Source organism: Nicotiana tomentosiformis, chromosome 9, assembly GCF_000390325.3.
Source record: "Nicotiana tomentosiformis chromosome 9, ASM39032v3, whole genome shotgun sequence".
NCBI lineage: Eukaryota > Viridiplantae > Streptophyta > Magnoliopsida > Solanales > Solanaceae > Nicotiana > Nicotiana tomentosiformis.
The window spans coordinates 75,194,627-75,209,088 of NC_090820.1; the positions used below are offsets into that span (position 1 = coordinate 75,194,627).

General features: G+C 47.0%; 1 protein-coding gene across 1 annotated transcript; it reads left to right on the forward strand.

The window, feature by feature from the left end:
- The first annotated feature begins 7,147 nt into the window (after positions 1–7,147).
- Positions 7,148–12,754, forward strand: LOC104094234 (uncharacterized). The gene is made up of 8 exons (XM_070185118.1): positions 7,148–7,161; positions 7,224–8,283; positions 8,327–8,565; positions 9,050–9,361; positions 9,424–10,094; positions 10,147–10,705; positions 11,225–11,536; positions 11,599–12,754. Exons 1-8 carry the CDS (start codon positions 7,148–7,150, stop codon positions 12,752–12,754), a joined length of 4,323 nt encoding a protein of 1,440 aa, XP_070041219.1.
- The last annotated feature ends 1,708 nt before the right edge of the window (positions 12,755–14,462 follow it).

Below are 14,462 nucleotides of genomic sequence, written 5' to 3' on the forward strand. Positions count from 1 at the left end.
GGTGAGCTTTGGGTAAGGATCGTGGTGTTCTGGCAAGGAGAAGTGTCAACTTAAGGGTAATTCAGAAGAAACTCGGAGAAATAAGACAGCTTGGTAGTAGGTTGGATCAGCACGGTAATGGATATGATCGGTTCTTTGGGTACTTATGATGTGGTGAGTCTCTACAGGTGTTTTGTGGTAATACTCTTGGGTTTTGTTGACCTGCATGACTTGGTTGAATTAGAGGGATTCAGTTCTGATGGCTTGGTTATGTGCAAATTGGGCTTCATAGAGTTCTCGATGATTTCTACGACTTGGGATGGATATTTTCTACAGGCATGGAGTTGGTTGTGCGTGGTGGTTTTCTCCTGAATAGGATCATGTGAAAGGTTTCTAGCTAATTGAGTATATAATATGTTTGTGACTTAGAGTTGATTATGAGATTCTCCTGCTTTTCATATAATGGCATGATAGACGCGGTGCATCATGTGGGATTGATATTTGCTTGTCCAAGGTCACGGTTCAGTTTTGAAGGGAAGGTCATGAATTTTTAGACACAATAGACAGTTTCAAGTGATTAGATGAATGCTATTACTACTTGGTATTGTCTTAGAAGGGTGCGCATTTCAGAAGGCGCATTGTGTTTTGACTTACGGATGTTTCATTGGTTATGCGGTACTCGCCTGGTTGATCGATTTGCTATGTGGCATGGAAGAGTTATAGAAGTATTATTAGTGGGAATGATTATGTATGAGATATGTGTTATTCATTTGAGTTGTGAAGTTGGGATCAGCTAGGGTAATTCATGTGTTCTATGGATTTGGAGATTGGAATTCTCAGAAGCAAATTGTTTCAGGGTTGCGTACTATGAAGATGTGGCCTACGTTACCAGATGGTAGTACATGCTATGGTTAGGTCATTGTGGCCTTTTGAAGGGCCATTTATCCATTTGGGGATGACCGGAGTTGATTTGGGGGCCCATTGGTAGGCCCAACAAGGATGTGTATTTTACACGGGGTCGGATTTGTTGACTTAGAGATGTTAGTGCTGAGGGGTGTGGCATTCGGTTAGAGTTGAGCTTGTTCGTGTTCTGATAAGTTCTATGTGCTACTCTTCTATGCTATGAGGGGTTGTGCTTTATTGGTTATATGCACACATGATGCGATTCTATTTGGGCCTCGTAGCAGAATGTGAGCGAGATGGTTATTGTGGTGTTGAATGGTTGATTACGCCTTGGTTATGGTCTTTTCGTGCTTTGGTATATAGTGTTATTCACTTCTCCATGGTTATGGTCATGTACTTAGTGTACTTGATGTCGAATTTTTATGGTTAGGTCATTGTGGACCAGTGTTTGGATGGGGTCACACATTGCAGTTGGGTTATGTTGGAATATGATCTTTTGTGTTAGATTCATGTGTCTTTGTTCTACTATGTGTTATGGGTTTGTAGAATTGCCTTTGTGGTGGCACTTGTTGACCTTGCAGGACGGTTCTCTCATTTGAGTCATTTTCTATCTTTGAGTACATATGAATCGTTGCTTGTTGGTGCACAGATTGCATGGTTATGACTTTAGGTTATATTGGTGGGGCATGTCAATAGAGTAGTTGTGTTTGATGAGATAAGGTTATTGAACCTAGAATGGATACTATCAGATTTGATTACGGTATGTTTGGAAGAATAATATCGGAAGTCGGCTAATAATTTGGCTTTGGTTCTAGTTGGACGAGTGAGAGAACTCCATGGCTTGTCGCTCTGATGAGTGGGTAGGCATTTCTGCATGTTTCTTTCATCGTCGGCAGTTTACGAAGGTTTTGAACTAGGTTTTATTTGATATGAGGTTTATTACCGGTATTGGGTTTGTTTTGAGCAGTTACTATGATCGGTAATTGTTGCTACGAGTATGCGTGTTATTTGGTATATCATGTGATTACATCTTGGGTTATGGATATGGCTTGATACCGCTTGCTCAGACTTATACAGTGTGTAGACCGAGATTCGTGCCTTGTAAGGAATTCCAGATGTTGGAAATTGTGTTCTAAGGCTTGAGGGCTAACATTGAGGTAATGATATTCAGTAATGTTTTGTTGTCAGGCTTATATGGAATGGGGGTGACGTGGGATCACCCTCGGGTAGCTTATATGGTGATTTTATGGCTTTGGAACGAGTCTGGCATGTTCGAGGACGAACGTATGTTTAAGGTGGGGAGAATGTAACAACCAGACCGGTTGTTTTGAGCATTTGAATTCCATTCAGCCATTTGAAGTCTTGAGTAGCTTCATATGATGTATTATGACCTGTGTGTATCGTCAATTTTGGTTTTCAGGTGATTCAAAATTGATTTGGAAGACTGATTCTCAACTAGAAAGCTTTAAGTTGAAAGAGTTTACCAAGTTTGACTTTTGAGTATTTGACCATGGATCCGAGTTTTGATGGTTCCTTTAGGTCTGGATGGTGATTTTGGAGTTGAGCATATGCCTGGATTTGCATTTGGGTATTTCTAGAAGGTTCCAACACCAATTGACGAAAGTTGGCAATTTGAAGGTTTGAAATGTTCATAAGTTTGACCGAGATTTGACTTTAATGATATCGGGTCCGGATTATGGTTCCGGGAATTAAAATAGATTCGTTATGTCATTTGTTTCTTGTGTGCAAAATTCTTTTTCATTCCGAGTTGAGTTGATAAGGTCCGACACGAGTTTTGGAAGTTGAAAGATTCAAAGTTCATTAAGTTTGATTTGAGGCATGATTCGTGGTTTTGATATTGCTATGTGTGATTTGAGGCCTCGATTAGTTCCGTGTTATTTTACGGGACTTGTTGGTATGTTCGGATGGGGTACTGAGGGGTTTGGGTGAGTTTCGGACGTGGTTCGAATCATTTTGGTCATGTTTGCAGTTCTGGTGTTGGTTCTTCGCTCATGAGCATATCCGGCCATAGGTGCGGACACGCATATGCGATGGACTTCTCGCTTCTGCGAAGAGGAGGTATTGTGGTGAGTTCCGCTCCTGCAGAGGTATAAGCGCATATGTGCAAGCGCTTCTACGAAGTCACGACCGCTTCTACGAGAATGGGTGCGAGCTGGGTGTCTTCTCCTACGGTGTTTCAGGTGCTTCTACGGAGTCGCAGGTGCGGAAGATGCTCCGCAGGTGTGGTATTGGTTCTTTACGTTGTAGTCGAAGGTGCGATGTGTTGGCTCGCAAATGTGAGGCTGCAGGTGCGGTATTTTTGTCTACAAATGCGAAAAGGGCTGGCAGAAGCATATATTTCGAGGGTTTGTTGATTTAACCACATCTTGAGTTAGGGAGCTCGAATTGAGATGATTTTTGACGCGATTTTCACCACATGGATTGGGTTATGTGTTCTCTACTCGGTTTTGGTTATATTTCATGAACCTATCTTTGTTTTTTGGCACTTGGATTATGAATTTCAAAGAGAAATTTGGGGGTTTTGTCTAAAATTTCATAACGTGAATTTTTGAGTTTTGAACATCGATTCGGAGTCGGATTTGAGTGAAACTAGTATGATTGGAATTGTAATTGAAAGGGTTGTCGGATTTTGTGAGTTTTATCGGGTTCTGAGGTGCGGGCCTGGGTTTGACGTTTTGGTTGACTTTGGGCTATATGTTGGTATGTTGGGACCCATAGAGGTTCTTTTTGTTGTTTAGTTATTTTCTTAAATTGCAGTTATGTACTCAATTGCATTCATCATTTGTATATCATATCCTAGTCTCTATTATCATTTATTGTTACATCATGTATCATTGTTTTGGGCTGATTGGGATGAGTTTTGTAAGCCCAAGAGACTGGAGATTGATAACTGAGTGAGGCAGAGGGCCTGATTGTGAGTGATATTTTTTATGGGTTCGGGCTACACACTGCAGCAGATTTTATTGATTTATCATGGGATCGGGTTGCATATTGAAGCATGACATGATTGGCTTATATTAGCGTTTGGGCAGGATCCGCCCCTCCGGAGTCTGACATAGTAGCAGTGAGCACATGTACTGAGTGTCTAGTACGAGTGTGATTGCCGAGTGCGAGTGCCGAGTGATTGAGAGTGTTGAGTAATTAGGAGGTGCTGAGTGATTGAGTGTGCTGAGTAAGGTTGAATACTTTGAGAGTATGATCACATGAGTCTATCACTGAGGTGTATTACATTTGACATGCATACTTGGCATGTAGGCATAGAGATGCATTTCCTCATGTTATACGATTTGGTGACGTACACATTGACACGTAGTTATAGAGATGTGCATTTCTCATGCTATCCGATAATGGAGCATCTTATTTATTGTTGAAAGTTTTGGGGGAAAATCATAGTTTTTCTAACATACTCACATTTTGGTGACTTCGGTGAAAACTTTGGGCTTTACTGTTATACCTGAAAAGCATGCATATTTTCCATAACTATGAACAAGCTGAGCATCATATCTTTGAGTATTACTTGTATTGTTTTCATTATATTTTTACGAGTTGTTCTTGGCTGTTGGTGTTGGATTCTGACCGTTGTCCAAGCTCATAACTGCTTTCAACCTAAGATTAAGTTTGTTACTTATTGAGTACATGGGGTCAAATTTACTCATACTGCACCTCTGCACCTTGCGTGCAGATTTTGGAGTTGATGTTTTTGTGTATGGCGGAAGCTGGCATTGAAAATGTACTTGAGTTCCGGTTGTAGCTGCCTCTTGTTCATGGTAGCTTTAGATTTATAAAAATCTATTTATCTACATTTCGAACATATGATGTATGTATTTCATACCAGCTTTGTAAACTCTAAGTCTTAGAAGCTCACGATTTGTACTACCAGTCCTTAGTATTTTGTATAAAAGCTCAGTTATTTCATCATTTATTTTCTCAGTTAATCTCATTTGAGTTGGATTTGTGCTAATTGGCTTACCTAGCGGCATGGATTAGGTGCTAGCATGACTAGTTGAATTTTGGGTCGTGACAAAGGCCTACCCCTCCTTGGATAGGTGTCGGAGTGCCAATCTTGTACAAGACCTTGAGCTTTGAGGCAAAGGGTTGGTAGACAATTATGTGTGCTAGACTTGATTCATGCTTGAATGAAAACAATCTACCTTTTGAGAGGGTAGTGCTAAGGGCATCCATCATGGATGGGTACTCAATTAATGTGTGTGCCTTGATGTCGGCCAACATTACTTTGGTAGGTCAACAAACAAATACTTCTTTCCCGTACCCCAGTACTATCAAAGAGTACTTGACAGATGCAAAGGTGGAGTATATACCATTTGACACCAAGATTAAGCCAACTGGCCCCTTTGACTTGTACAAATTACATGACCACAGAAACCCCAAGTCGAAGAAGAGCAGCCAGCCTCCCACTACTACTAGCCAATTTGATGAGCCTGTAGTAGAAGTTGTCAGTCCTATTATATTTCCTCATCTTTAACTGAACCTTCTACCCATGCCATGCGTACTGATTCTAGGCCACCATCGGCTCCTGCTCTACTACCTACACTAGCTCTAAGGCCTGTGCCTATGCCTACTGGCCTATTATCTTCCTTGCGGTTCTCTTAGGCACTAGTAAGTCTGAAGAACTAGATGCAGTACATCAAAGTTGTTCGAGCTATCTAGTGAAGTTTCTGGGTAGCCCTCTACAAAGCCAGACACTTCTGAGAAGCTTGCAAAGATCTTGGACAACCAGAAGATGATCATGAATACTTCGGTTCAGCATGGTGCAGTGACTGGAAGGCTGACCAAGCAGGTGAAGAAGATGAGAAAGACTCAGGCTAGCAAGAAGTCGGTTGAGTCACTGCGGGCCAAAGTGAAATAGATAGATGAGGCGGGCAACTTGCCCTTTGACATGATAATTTACCCCGCCTAGCCACACCTAGCTCAGACCTCTTATGATTCCCCTACAAATCATACTGAATACCCCTGCCTATCATCCAGTATTGCTGCTGCAGTGCGTGAAATGTTCATATCTCAAGCAGCTCCCATGTATGATTATACTATGTAGTTAGCTGAGCCAGCTCGGACTGACTCACTCGCTGATACTCCAGTGACTAAGGATGTTTAGGGAGTTTCCTTGCCTCTCTCTGCTCTTTGATTCTGTTTTGTTAATTAATGGGAACAATGCGTACTTTTCTTTACGGGTGGATAATTTGATTTGATTTGATGAATTTGGTATGTAATAATTGGATGATACATTTGTTAGTTAATAATAGTTTGATATATTTAGTAGTAATCAAAAGTTATATTTTGGTAGTGTAAATAGATATTTTTTATTTCTTGTTATTGTTAATAAGTATTTGGTTTTCTTAATATCACATTTCTTTCCAAAAGGTAGTAGTAGTAGTAGTAGTAGTAGTAGTAGTGGCAGTAGTAATGGCAGTAGCAGTGACAGTAGCAGTAACAGTAGAAGTGGAAGTAGTAGTAGCAGTAGCAGTGGTAGTAGCAATGGTAGTAGTAGTGGCAGTAGGAGTGACAATGGCAATGGGAGTGGAAGTGGCAGTGGTGGTGCCGGTGCCGGTACCGATGCCGGTGCCGGTAAGAGTGGCGGTAGTCGTGCCGATAGCTGTGGCAGTAGCAGTGGCGGTGGAGGTGCCGGTGGCGGTAGCCGTGGCGGTAGCCTTGGCGGTAGAAGTGGTGGTGGCAGTGGTAGTGGAAGTAGCAGTGGGGGTAGCCTTGGTGGTAGGAGTGGAAGTAGCCGTGGCGGTGGCAATAGGAGTAGCCCTAGCATTAGCAGTGGCAGTGGCAGTGGAAGTGGTCGTAGCGGTAGTGGTGGCGGTCGTCGTAGTGGTGGCAGTGGCGATGGGAGTGGCAGTAGCATTGGCGTGGCAGTGGCAGTGGCATTGGCGGTAGTAGTAGCGATAGACGTGACAGTAGCCGCAGCGGTAGCAGTGGCGATAGCCATGGAGGTAGCCGTAGTGGCAGTGGCAGTGGGAGTGGCGGTGGGAGTGGCGGTGGCGGTGGCGGTGATGGTGGCAGTGGCGGTGGCGGTAGCAGTGGCGGTGGCTGTGGCGGTAGCCGTAGCGGTAGCCATGGCGATGGCAGTGGCAGCAGCTGTGGCAGTAGCGGTAGCAGTGGCAGTGGACGTGGCAGTAGCGGTGGCGGTAGCAGTGGCAGTGGTAGTGGGAGTAGTAGTGGCGTGGCAGTGGCAGTGGCAGTGGCGGTGGCGGTGGCAGTGGCATTAGCAGTGGCGGTAGCAATGGCGGCAGACGTGTAAATAGATATTTTTTATTTCTTGTTATTGTTAATAAGCCTTTGGTTTTCTTAATATCAAGTTTCTTTCCAAAAGGTAGTAGTAGTAGTAGTGGTAGTAGTAGTAGTGGCAGTAGCATTGACAATAGCAGTAATCGTAGAAGTGGCAGTAGCAGTAGCAGTGGCAGTAGCAATGGTAGTAGTAGTGGCAGTGGCAGTGGAAGTGGAAGTCGAAATGGTAGTAGGAGTGGCAATGGCAGTGGGAGTGGAAGTGGCAGTAGCGGTGCCGGTGGCGGTAAGATTGGCGGTAGTCATGCTGGTAGTCATGGCAGTAGCAGTGGTGGTAGCCGTGGTGGTAGCCTTGGCGGTAGCAGTTGCGGTGGCAGTGGCAGTGGCAGTGTTGGTATCAGCGGCGGTAGCCGTGGCGGTAGCAGTGGGGATAGCAGTGGGGGTAGCCTTGGTGGTAGCAGTGTCAGCAGCCGTGGCGGTGGCAATAAGAGTAGCCCTGGCATTAGCAGTGCCATTGGCAGTGGCAATGGAAGTGGTAGTGACCGTGGCTGTAGCGGTGGCGGTCATTGTAGCGGTGGCAGTGGTGGTGGGAGTGGCGGTGGTTGTGGCGGTAGTTGTGGCAGTGGTTGTGGGAGTGGTGGTGGGAGTTTCGGTAGCAGTGGCATTGCTAGTGGCGGTAGCAGTAGTGATAGTCGTGGAAGTAGCCAATACGGTAGCAGTGGGGATAGCCATGGAGGTAGACGTAGCGGCAGTGGTAGTGGGAGTGGCGGTGGGAGTGGTGATGGCAGTGGCAGTGGCGGTGGCAGTGGCGTGGGAGTGGCGGTGGCGGTGGCAGTAGCCGTGGTAATGGCGGTGGCAGTGGCTGTAGCGGTGGCCATGGCAGTAGCCGTGGCGGTAGCCATAGCGGTAGCCATGGCGGTGGCAGTGGCAGTGGCAGTAGCCGTGGCGACAGCAGTAGCGATGATAGTGGCAGTGGCCATGGCCATGGCGGTAGTAGTGGCGGTGGAAGTGGCAGTGGCGGTGGCCGTGGCGGTAGCCGTAGCGGTAGCCATGGTGGTGGCAGTGGAAGTAGTCTTGGCGGTAGCCATGGCAGCAGCAGTAGCGGTGATAGTGGCCGTGGCGGTAGCGGTGGCGGTAGCAGTGGTAGTGGGAGTGGCAAAGGTAGTGGAAGTGGTAGTGGCAATGGCATGGCTGTGGCGGTGGCAGTGGCAGTGGCGGTGGCAGTGGCATTAGCAGTGGCGATAGCAATGGCGGCAACCATGGTAGTAGTAGTAGTAGTAGTAGTAATAGTAGTAGTAGTAGTAGTAGTAGTAGTAGTAGTAGTAGTAGTAGTAGTAGTAGTAGTAGTAGTAGTAGTAGTAGTAGTAGTAGTTCGATTGTGGTTATTGTGGGTTTTAGATTCTATCTTCTTTTACGGTCTATTTGAATGAGCTGAGGTGAAATTTTGTTGCTAGTCCAAGAGCTTGAGTGGATAGTCTAGAACTTACCCCGAATGTGCTTCAAGGGGAAACTATGAGTTTGCTTGGCTTGAAAGCTGATTGTAGGCTTTCCTTGGACCGTTTGAGATTTCAATTGCCAACCTTTGATCATTATCCGTAGTCAACCCCTTTGAGCCTTTAGCCTTTTTCTTTTGGCAACCTTACTATAAGCCTTTCATCTTGTGATCATAATCTCCTCTTGGAAATCGAACCTTCCTAAGCACTCATATGTAGTATGTGGCCAAAACCCTAAGTTTGGGGAGAGTTGAGAAATCTAAAGAGTTACCAAGGCATCAAAAAGAAAGAAAATAAATGATTTGCATAAAAGAAAAGGAAAGAAAAGCAAGTAATGTGAACAAAAAGGATCCCAAAAAGGGGCTAAAAGGGAGATTGATGAAATAAAGTGAGCAAAGTATCTCTAGCCATGGAGGTAGCTGTAGTGGCAGTGGCAGTGGGAGTGGCGGTGGGAGTGGCGGTGGCGGTGGCGGTGATGGTGGCAGTGGCGGTGGCGGTAGCAGTGGCGGTGGCTGTGGCGGTAGCCGTAGCGGTAGCCATGGCGATGGCAGTGGCAGCAGCTGTGGCAGTAGCGGTAGCAGTGGCAGTGGACGTGGCAGTAGCGGTGGCGGTAGCAGTGGCAGTGGTAGTGGGAGTAGTAGTGGCGTGGCAGTGGCAGTGGCAGTGGCGGTGGCGGTGGCAGTGGCATTAGCAGTGGCGGTAGCAATGGCGGCAGACGTGTAAATAGATATTTTTTATTTCTTGTTATTGTTAATAAGCCTTTGGTTTTCTTAATATCAAGTTTCTTTCCAAAAGGTAGTAGTAGTAGTGGTAGTAGTAGTAGTGGCAGTAGCATTGACAATAGCAGTAATCGTAGAAGTGGCAGTAGCAGTAGCAGTGGCAGTAGCAATGGTAGTAGTAGTGGCAGTGGCAGTGGAAGTGGAAGTCGAAATGGTAGTAGGAGTGGCAATGGCAGTGGGAGTGGAAGTGGCAGTAGCGGTGCCGGTGGCGGTAAGATTGGCGGTAGTCATGCTGGTAGTCATGGCAGTAGCAGTGGCGGTAGCCGTGGTGGTAGCCTTGGCGGTAGCAGTTGCGGTGGCAGTGGCAGTGGCAGTGGCAGTGGCAGTGGTGGTATCAGCGGCGGTAGCCGTGGCGGTAGCAGTGGGGATAGCAGCGGGGGTAGCCTAGGTGGTAGCAGTGTCAGCAGCCGTGGCGGTGGCAATAAGAGTAGCCCTGGCATTAGCAGTGCCATTGGCAGTGGCAATGGAAGTGGTAGTGACCGTGGCTGTAGCGGTGGCGGTCATTGTAGCGGTGGCAGTGGTGGTGGGAGTGGCGGTGGTTGTGGCGGTAGTTGTGGCAGTGGTTGTGGGAGTGGTGGTGGGAGTTTCGGTAGCAGTGGCATTGCCAGTGGCGGTAGCAGTAGTGATAGTCGTGGAAGTAGCCAATACGGTACCAGTGGGGATAGCCATGGAGGTAGACGTAGCGGCAGTGGTAGTGGGAGTGGCGGTGGGAGTGGTGATAGCAGTGGCAGTGGCGGTGGCAGTGGCGTGGGAGTGGCGTGGGAGTGGCGGTGGCGGTGGCAGTAGCCGTGGTAATGGCGGTGGCAGTGGCTGTAGCGGTGGCCATGGCAGTAGCCGTGGCGGTAGCCATAGCGGTAGCCATGGCGGTGGCAGTGGCAGTGGCAGTAGCCGTGGCGACAGCAGTAGCGATGATAGTGGCAGTGGCCATGGCCATGGCGGTAGTAGTGGCGGTGGATGTGGCAGTGGCGGTGGCCGTGGCGGTAGCCGTAGCGGTAGCCATGGTGGTGGCAGTGGAAGTAGTCTTGGCGGTAGCCATGGCAGCAGCAGTAGCGGTGATAGTGGCCGTGGCGGTAGCGGTGGCGGTAGCAGTGGTAGTGGGAGTGGCAAAGGTAGTGGAAGTGGTAGTGGCAATGGCATGGCTGTGGCGGTGGCAGTGGCAGTGGCGGTGGCAGCGGCATTAGCAGTGGCGATAGCAATGGCGGCAACCATGGTAGTAGTAGTAGTAGTAGTAGTAGTAGTAGTAGTAGTAGTAGTAGTAGTAGTAGTAGTAGTAGTTCGATTGTGGTTATTGTGGGTTTTAGATTCTATCTTCTTTTACGGTCTATTTGAATGAGCTGAGGTGAAATTTTGTTGCTAGTCCAAGAGCTTGAGTGGATAGTCTAGAACTTACCCCGAATGTGCTTCAAGGGGAAACTATGAGTTTGCTTGGCTTGAAAGCTGATTGTAGGCTTTCCTTGGACCGTTTGAGATTTCAATTGCCAACCTTTGATCATTATCCGTAGTCAACCCCTTTGAGCCTTTAGCCTTTTTCTTTTGGCAACCTTACTATAAGCCTTTCATCTTGTGATCATAATCTCCTCTTGGAAATCGAACCTTCCTAAGCACTCATATGTAGTATGTGGCCAAAACCCTAAGTTTGGGGAGAGTTGAGAAATCTAAAGAGTTACCAAGGCATCAAAAAGAAAGAAAATAAATGATTTGCATGAAAGAAAAGGAAAGAAAAGCAAGTAATGTGAACAAAAAGGATCCCAAAAAGGGGCTAAAAGGGAGATTGATGAAATAAAGTGAGCAAAGTATCTCTAGCCATGGAGGTAGCCGTAGTGGCAGTGGCAGTGGGAGTGGCGGTGGGAGTGGCGGTGGCAGTGGCGGTGATGGTGGCAGTGGCGGTGGCGGTAGCAGTGGCGGTGGCTGTGGCGGTAGCCGTAGCGGTAGCCATGGCGATGGCAGTGGCAGCAGCTGTGGCAGTAGCGGTAGCAGTGGCAGTGGACGTGGCAGTAGCGGTGGCGGTAGCAGTGGCAGTGGTAGTGGGAGTAGTAGTGGCGTGGCAGTGGCAGTGGCAGTGGCGGTGGCGGTGGCAGTGGCATTAGCAGTGGCGGTAGCAATGGCGGCAGACGTGTAAATAGATATTTTTTATTTCTTGTTATTGTTAATAAGCCTTTGGTTTTCTTAATATCAAGTTTCTTTCCAAAAGGTAGTAGTAGTAGTGGTAGTAGTAGTAGTGGCAGTAGCATTGACAATAGCAGTAATCGTAGAAGTGGCAGTAGCAGTAGCAGTGGCAGTAGCAATGGTAGTAGTAGTGGCAGTGGCAGTGGAAGTGGAAGTCGAAATGGTAGTAGGAGTGGCAATGGCAGTGGGAGTGGAAGTGGCAGTAGCGGTGCCGGTGGCGGTAAGATTGGCGGTAGTCATGCTGGTAGTCATGGCAGTAGCAGTGGCGGTAGCCGTGGTGGTAGCCTTGGCGGTAGCAGTTGCGGTGGCAGTGGCAGTGGCAGTGGTGGTATCAGCGGCGGTAGCCGTGGCGGTAGCAGTGGGTATAGCAGCGGGGGTAGCCTTGGTGGTAGCAGTGTCAGCAGCCGTGGCGGTGGCAATAAGAGTAGCCATGGCATTAGCAGTGCCATTGGCAGTGGCAATGGAAGTGGTAGTGACCGTGGCTGTAGCGGTGGCGGTCATTGTAGCGGTGGCAGTGGTGGTGGGAGTGGTGGTGGTTGTGGCGGTAGTTGTGGCAGTGGTTGTGGGAGTGGTGGTGGGAGTTTCGGTAGCAGTGGCATTGCCAGTGGCGGTAGCAGTAGTGATAGTCGTGGAAGTAGCCAATACGGTAGCAGTGGGGATAGCCATGGAGGTAGACGTAGCGGCAGTGGTGGTGGGAGTGGCGGTGGGAGTGGTGATGGCAGTGGCAGTGGCGGTGGCAGTGGCGTGGGAGTGGCGGTGGCGGTGGCAGTAGCCGTGGTAATGGCGGTGGCAGTGGCTGTAGCGGTGGCCATGGCAGTAGCCGTGGCGGTAGCCATAGCGGTAGCCATGGCGGTGGCAGTGGCAGTGGCAGTAGCCGTGGCGACAGCAGTAGCGATGATAGTGGCAGTGGCCATGGCCATGGCGGTAGTAGTGGCGGTGGAAGTGGCAGTGGCGGTGGCCGTGGCGGTAGCCGTAGCGGTAGCCATGGTGGTGGCAGTGGAAGTAGTCTTGGCGGTAGCCATGGCAGCAGCAGTAGCGGTGATAGTGGCCGTGGCGGTAGCGGTGGCGGTAGCAGTGGTAGTGGGAGTGGCAAAGGTAGTGGAAGTGGTAGTGGCAATGGCATGGCTGTGGCGGTGGCAGTGGCAGTGGCGGTGGCAGTGGCATTAGCAGTGGCGATAGCAATGGCGGCAACCATGGTAGTAGTAGTAGTAGTAGTAGTAGTAGTAGTAGTAGTAGTAGTAGTAGTAGTAGTAGTAGTAGTAGTAGTAGTTCGATTGTGGTTATTGTGGGTTTTAGATTCTATCTTCTTTTACGGTCTATTTGAATGAGCTGAGGTGAAATTTTGTTGCTAGTCCAAGAGCTTGAGTGGATAGTCTAGAACTTACCCCGAATGTGCTTCAAGGGGAAACTATGAGTTTGCTTGGCTTGAAAGCTGATTGTAGGCTTTCCTTGGACCGTTTGAGATTTCAATTGCCAACCTTTGATCATTATCCGTAGTCAACCCCTTTGAGCCTTTAGCCTTTTTCTTTTGGCAACCTTACTATAAGCCTTTCATCTTGTGATCATAATCTCCTCTTGGAAATCGAACCTTCCTAAGCACTCATATGTAGTATGTGGCCAAAACCCTAAGTTTGGGGAGAGTTGAGAAATCTAAAGAGTTACCAAGGCATCAAAAAGAAAGAAAATAAATGATTTGCATGAAAGAAAAGGAAAGAAAAGCAAGTAATGTGAACAAAAAGGATCCCAAAAAGGGGCTAAAAGGGAGATTGATGAAATAAAGTGAGCAAAGTATCTCTAGCATAAAATCAAGGAATAAAATGTATGAAATTGTCAACAAAGAGTAATGGCAAGTCTCTCTAGCCTCCAAGAAAAAGAATGCCACGACCCAAAATCCCACCTTAAAGATCGTGATGGCATCTAGTCTCTAAAACTAGGTAAGATGATCACTTACAACGGTTAAGCCATTAAAACCATGATATAATGAAGCATAGTTTAATATAAAAGCAGAAAGTAAAGGTGATACAAGCCAACACGACGATAATCACAGCAAATTCCCAAGACTAGGTAGTACAGAGTCACGAGCTCTAGCTGAATACATAGAAATATCTCAAAAACAAATATAATACAGTTCGGAGAGAGAATTTACAATATAATTAAAAGGAAAGGACTCAAAGGAACTGCGATGATCGAGCAACTCTACCTTGAATCCTCGCGATCAAAGAAGCTAACACTGCCTAGGTCCACAGCCTTCAACACCTGGATCTACACAAAAATATGCAGAAGTGTAATATGAGTAAACCACAATCGGTACTCTGTAAGTATCGAAACTAACCTCGGTGGAGTAGTGACGGGGTTCAAGTCAAGACACTTACTAATCAAATAACCTGTGCAGAATATCAATATAAATCTAACAACGAAAAGCAAAAAAAAAATAAATGGCACAAAGAGATATCATGTGATAACAGCAAAATAATCAAAGCATGGATAAAATAAAAGTGAAAGCAATTAAGGCAAAACAACGACATCTCTAATCAACAAACTGTTCCAACACAAGATTTACAAGAAGAGTCACCCTAAGGCACTACACCACATAACCAAAAATCCCAAGTGACAAATCACGAATCTCATACACATAGCACCTCATGCCACATTATCAATCACCATCGCACGGCCAAGACCTTGTACCATAACATAAGTCACAACCGCACAGATAACTCACATGTAAATATCACATTCTACCCGATGTGGTCACATTCTTAATATCACAATCCGCCTGGCATGGTCATGGGCTCAATATCACAATCTGCCCGGTGTGGTTATAGGCTACGTGCTCAAACCATATCGCGGAGAAAATAGATATACAAGAATACACGTA